This window comes from Ananas comosus, unplaced genomic scaffold (genome assembly GCF_001540865.1).
Source record: "Ananas comosus cultivar F153 unplaced genomic scaffold, ASM154086v1, whole genome shotgun sequence".
Taxonomy (NCBI): Eukaryota; Viridiplantae; Streptophyta; class Magnoliopsida; order Poales; family Bromeliaceae; genus Ananas; species Ananas comosus.
In genome coordinates, this window is record NW_017892310.1 from 1 (window position 1) to 5,433 (window position 5,433).

At 35.9% G+C, this 5,433-nt stretch overlaps 1 protein-coding gene across 1 annotated transcript; it reads right to left on the reverse strand.

Annotated features, from left to right (window-relative positions):
- Positions 1 to 40: 40 nt before the first annotated feature.
- On the reverse strand, positions 41 to 1,942 carry LOC109705371. The gene is made up of 2 exons (XM_020226104.1): positions 1,118 to 1,942; positions 41 to 1,018 (listed from the first exon to the last, which is right to left on the reverse strand). Exons 1-2 carry the CDS (start codon positions 1,449 to 1,451, stop codon positions 147 to 149), a joined length of 1,206 nt encoding a protein of 401 aa, XP_020081693.1. The 5' UTR covers positions 1,452 to 1,942; the 3' UTR covers positions 41 to 146.
- Positions 1,943 to 5,433: the final 3,491 nt, after the last annotated feature.

Genomic DNA, 5,433 nt, shown 5'->3' on the forward strand with positions numbered 1-5,433 from the left:
CTAATTGCAAATTTTTGCAAGTCCGGTGTTGATGATCCAAACAATTTCCACCACTCCCTTGTTCATTCAAATATTCTATTAATAAAAATGTATATAAATGACTTCATTTTTTTTCTTATCTATTTACAACTTATAAGAAATAACTACTAAAAGTTTAAAATGTATACGGTATAAATTTTGCTAGATAAGAAAAAAAAAATTAGTATACCTGGTGATTTTGTATTCCTTTGTCGAATTGCCATATTAGTTCCAAAAAGTCCATGTGCTTCACGATACACACTTAGTTGATCGCATATTTTATCTTGTTCTTGAGCACTTGGAATCAATTTTTGCAAAGCTTTATATAAACCCGTCATAATCTCTTCATCTCTAAGGATTTCTGAATTTGAATAAAAGAATTCAGGATTCAAGAAATGGCCAGCAGCATGTAAAGGGCGATGAAGTTGGCATTCCCATCTTTTATCAATAATATTGAACATATCACTGTATTTCTCCTCTCTCTCTTTAAAAGACCTTGCAATTGCTTCTTTTGCTCTATCCATTGCCTCATAAATGTAACCCATTGCCGGCCTTTTCTCACCATCAACAAGCCGAAGTACACGAACGAGAGGACCAAAAATTTTAAGAATAAAAATAACACTAGTCCAAAATGTAGGCATCATTACAATGGTAGCCGCCCCTTTGCCCGCTTGTTCCTTTGCCCATTTACTCTTGGTCCAATCATCCGATGTGAACATTTTTCTCAAGTTGCTCTTTTGCTTATGTAGTCGTTGAAGGGTAAAAAAGGCGGTTGCAAATCTTGTAATGCCAGGCCTAAGCAACTCTCTTTGGCCTGTGAAACGTCTCATCATGTTGACTACGCCGGTGCGGGTATAAATATAACTATTCAATGTCGTTGCTCTTTTCAATGTTCTATGCACCTCGGGCATTTTCCCAATGTCCTCAAGTATTAAATCAATGCAATGGGCGGCACAAGGTGACCAATACAAATGTGGTCGCTTTGCTTCCAACAATTTTCCTATTAAAAATTCACATATATTTCAAGTTAAACAAATATTCCACCAAATAATATAAAATTACGTATCAAATAATGTAAAAAATTTGTAGGATTTCTTACCGGCTAAGACATTATTTGATGCACTATCGGTCACAATTTGAATGACATTGACCTCCCCAATACGCTCTACCATACTATCCAATAACTTAAACATCTCTTCGCCAGTTTTCGTGTAATTGGAGGCATCAATAGATTCAATGAACACAGTGCCCATCGGAGAATTTACAAGAAAGTTTATAAGAGTCCTTTCCCTTCTGTCCTTCCATCCATCGCACATTATAGTACATCCAGTCTTTGCCCATTCCTGCATATGGCCTTTCAATGAATTCTTCGTTTCTTGAACCTCTTTTTGAAGAAAAGGAACCCGTAATTCATACATAGAAGGTGGTTTCATGCCAGGGCCGAATCATCCAATGGACTCGATTGCCACAGTAAAGCTATCATAAGTAGCAGCATTGAAAGGTACTCCAGCATCATAAAACCATTTTGCTAGATCTCTGCAAGCCTTTTCTCTCAACTCCTTCCTACAAACTTCGTTGATAGTAGTTTGCTTCATTTTTCCATCCTTTTTATTTTGAACTACCTCCTTTGCATTAGAATTGAAATACAAATCCAATGGTCCCTTTTGTCTTGGTTTTTTTTTTGCACTTTTACTACTACCAACGCTACAGCCGCTACTTTTGCTTTGCATTCTTTTTCCTTCAGAGTTCAATTCCTCAACATCATTTTCCTCGTCATCGTCATTTAAGTTATCTATATCTTCAAAGTCAGGTATGAAATCATTTTGCTCCTTCTCTGATATTTTTTTAACCATAAAGTCTTTGATTTCCTCCCTCACATGTGGTGGACATCTGGAGCACGCTTTTGCATTTCGAAAGCCTCCAACAATATGTTGTTTTGCTCGGTAAATTCCTCCTTTTGTTACTTTTTGACAAAAATTACATATAAGATCATTTTTATTTTTTTGATCTACTAAATGTACATACTTCCATGCAGGGTCTCTTTTGGATGCTTCGGAATCCATTCAAGAAATTCAACAGCAAGTTGGCACTCTACAAATATGGAAAAGAAAACAGAGTCTTTACTGTTTTTTTTAAAAAAACAAAAAACAGAGTGTTTTCTGTTAAAAAAAAAGGGAAAAAAATAGAAAAAACAGAGTCTTTACTGTTTAAAAAAAAAAAACAGAAAACAGTTTACAAAAAAAAATAGAGAAAGCCAAGTGTTTATTGTTTATACAAAAAAGAAAAAAAAAAAAGAAAACAGAGAGAGAGAGTGTGTGTATTCACTATTTAAAAAAAAAACAGAGAAAGCCCCTCGATTTCGATCAAATAAGGAGCGAAGTCGAGTTCGCGAAACTCATAAACTCTTTATTCTTCAGTTTTTCGCTTCCAAACAGAGCAAGTAGGCTCCTAAACTTTTAATTTTGACAATTATATCTCCTAAAACTTTTTAAATGGTTCGATAAGTTCTTCTTTTCAAGATAAATTATTAAACTCATTCTCGATCAATGTCTTGTATCTGATCTTATGAAAGCTCCATAACAACTTAAAACATATCTTTTTTATTTTAACGCTAGAAAAAATAATGGAAGTTAAGCATGTATTCTCAAATAGTTTTTTTTTTTTTGAGGCGCAAGGCTTTACTGTTTAAAAACAAAAAAAACAGAAAACAGTTTACAAAAAAAAAAATAGAGAAAGCCAAGTGTTGCTGTTTATGCAAAAAAGAAAAAAAAAAGAAAACAGAGAGAGAGTGTATCTACTATTTAAAAAAAAACAGAGAAAGCCCTTTCTCTGTTTAGTGTTTACAAGAAAAAAATAAAAAAAAACGTGAGGTAGAGACTGTAGAGAGAGAGAGGAAGAGAAATTAAAAACCAATGTGAGAGGGGAAGAGATCGCACCTCGCCCAGGCTTGCTCGGGGTTGAACCTCAGAGAGTGAGCGAGAAAGAGAGAGAGAGACGCGATGCTTGGCTGCTTGCCGAGCCAGTGGAGAGCCAGCGACAAGCGAGAGAGAGCGGAGTGGGGGAGGATATGTGTTGCTCGCCGCGGGGACTCCAGGGGAGGTGAGCTCCGAGCGGAGGACTCGGGGGAGGGGAGCTGCGACTTAACTTATTAGGGCTTCTCTTCTCGTTTCTATTTTTTTTAAAGCAGTTAACAGGGTTAATGTGGATGTTTGATCCAAAGTCCAACCCATCAGCTTCTTTTCTTTTTTTTTTTGCATGGGGCCGCGCCTTGCCGCGCTCTGCAAGGCGAGCGCCTGGGCGAAAGGCGCGCGCCTAGGCGAGGTCCGCCGCCACTAGGACTGCCTAGAGCGCGAGCCGAACTCCGCTAGCGCCTAGGCGCCTCCGGCCGCGCCCCAAGGAAATCATGAGCGCGGCCTTTTAATTCACATGGGGCACCATCATTCTAACTCACACATCTTTTAACCCCAAGGCATAAAACTTAATAGGGCACCAAAAGTTATATGGTGTTATTAAATAGCTACTTCCCACGCCTAGTTCCTACTTATATAATTATATAGTATATATATAGTATATATATATATATATATATTTATATTATCAGGTCCGGCTACTATACTATTATGAGTACGATCGCCTTCGTACTCATAAGTTGTTTTCGATGATAGATCTTCCGAATCGACGATCCACACCGTTAAACGTTATCTAGAGCATTTAAAACATCTAGAAATCAAATTTCATAATTTTTCGACATCATTTACCTTACGATCAAAAGCTCACAAAATTGACAATTTTTAACGGCCGGTATGAAATACTTGCTAGTTTAACGGTGCAAAAGAATCCGAATAGGTTGAATTTTTTATTGAAAATTCTATTCACTACCTAGATAAAGATCAATAACTCTGATATTAAATTGAAGGATCCGATCATCCATTTTTAAGACATCGTTTGATTTTGACCGTTCATTTTATGCCCGCTTTATGGATTTTATTATGATTTCGAAAAATTACGAAATTTATTTTCTAGAAGTTTCAAATACTCTAGATCATATTTAACGGAATGGATTGTCGATTCGGAAGCTCCATCATCGAAAACAACTTATGAGTACGAAGGGCCGAATACTCATAATAGTATAGTAGCCCTACTCTATATATATATATATAGAGTGCGGCTAGGATGCTTATGGAAGCACGGAGGGCTCTGTGCTTCCACTTTGTTTTCGATGTTCGGACTATCGAATCGACGATCGGCTCCGTTAGACTTGATCTAGAGTATTTGAAGTATCTAGAAAATAAATTTTACGATTTTTCAATATCATTTGCCTAGTGATATATATATATAAAGAGCTAAGCTGGTATACTATTGGTAGCACGGAGGCCGCCGTGCTACCAAGTTGTTTTCAATGGATGCGGCTTCCAAATCAACGATCGGCTCCATTAGACTTGATTTACACTATTGAAAATATTTGGAAACTAAATTTCATAATTTTTCGGCATCATTTGACTAGTGATCAAAAGGTCTCAAAATTGACAATTTTAATGGTAGATGTGATGCGTTTGTGAATTTAACGGTGTAAAACAATCCAAATCTGATAAAATTTTTGTAGAAAATTCTTTTCACTATTTAGAGTAAGATCAGTTTCTCTGATCTTAAATTCAAGTCTTTTATCATCATTTTTTATGAGATTTTTATTTTTAGCCGTTTATTTTTAGACTACTCATTTGATAGGTAAATGATGCCGAAAAATTATGAAATTTAGTTTCCAAATACTTTCAATAATGTAGATCAAGTCTAACGGAGCCAATCGTCAATTTGAAAGCCGCATCATTGAAAACAACTTGGTAGCACGGAGGTCTCCGTACTACCGATAGTATACTAGCTTAGCTCTATATATATATATGTATATAAACTATCATTTTTTACTAGCTAAAGGGGTCCCATGTGTATATATATTTATTCTCAGCTGTATATATAAATCTTGATGTTGCTATGGTATATATTGTTCTCATTTTGAACTCTCACATATGAAGTTATGATAAACCCTATAGAACAACAAGAAAGCAGCTGCAGTGGAGCTCAGCATCTATAAAATTCTCTTATTTTTGGTTTTGTAAGACACTCAGGTTATTGTCACGGCGCTAGCTTGGATAGTAAATACAAGGGTTTGTGGTGAAAATAATTTCTTTGTCAATTTTCTCTTTGTAAATTAAAGAGAGAATGCTTTAGGCTAAAGAATCACGATTTGTCCGTACAGGGTTATCAATTGTCAGAAAGGGTTTGTTTTCTAGTTGAAGTGATAGTTGGACCCATGACTCAATTTTAATTGGTTTCGACCCTTCACTTGATGTTCAATAATTGTTCTAAATACCTGAGAATAAATTTAGGCATGAATCAAAAAAGTGGGGCTTGTTGTAAACA

Excerpts from the sequence above, each read along its gene's own strand:
- LOC109705371 (XM_020226104.1), bottom strand. The coding sequence starts at position 1,451 with ATGAAACCACCTTCTATGTATGAATTACGGGTTCCTTTTCTTCAAAAA. Across the intron at positions 1,019-1,117 it reads ATCAAATAATGTCTTAGCCG|GAAAATTGTTGGAAGCAAAG; the intron begins GTAAGAAATCCT and ends AATTTTTAATAG.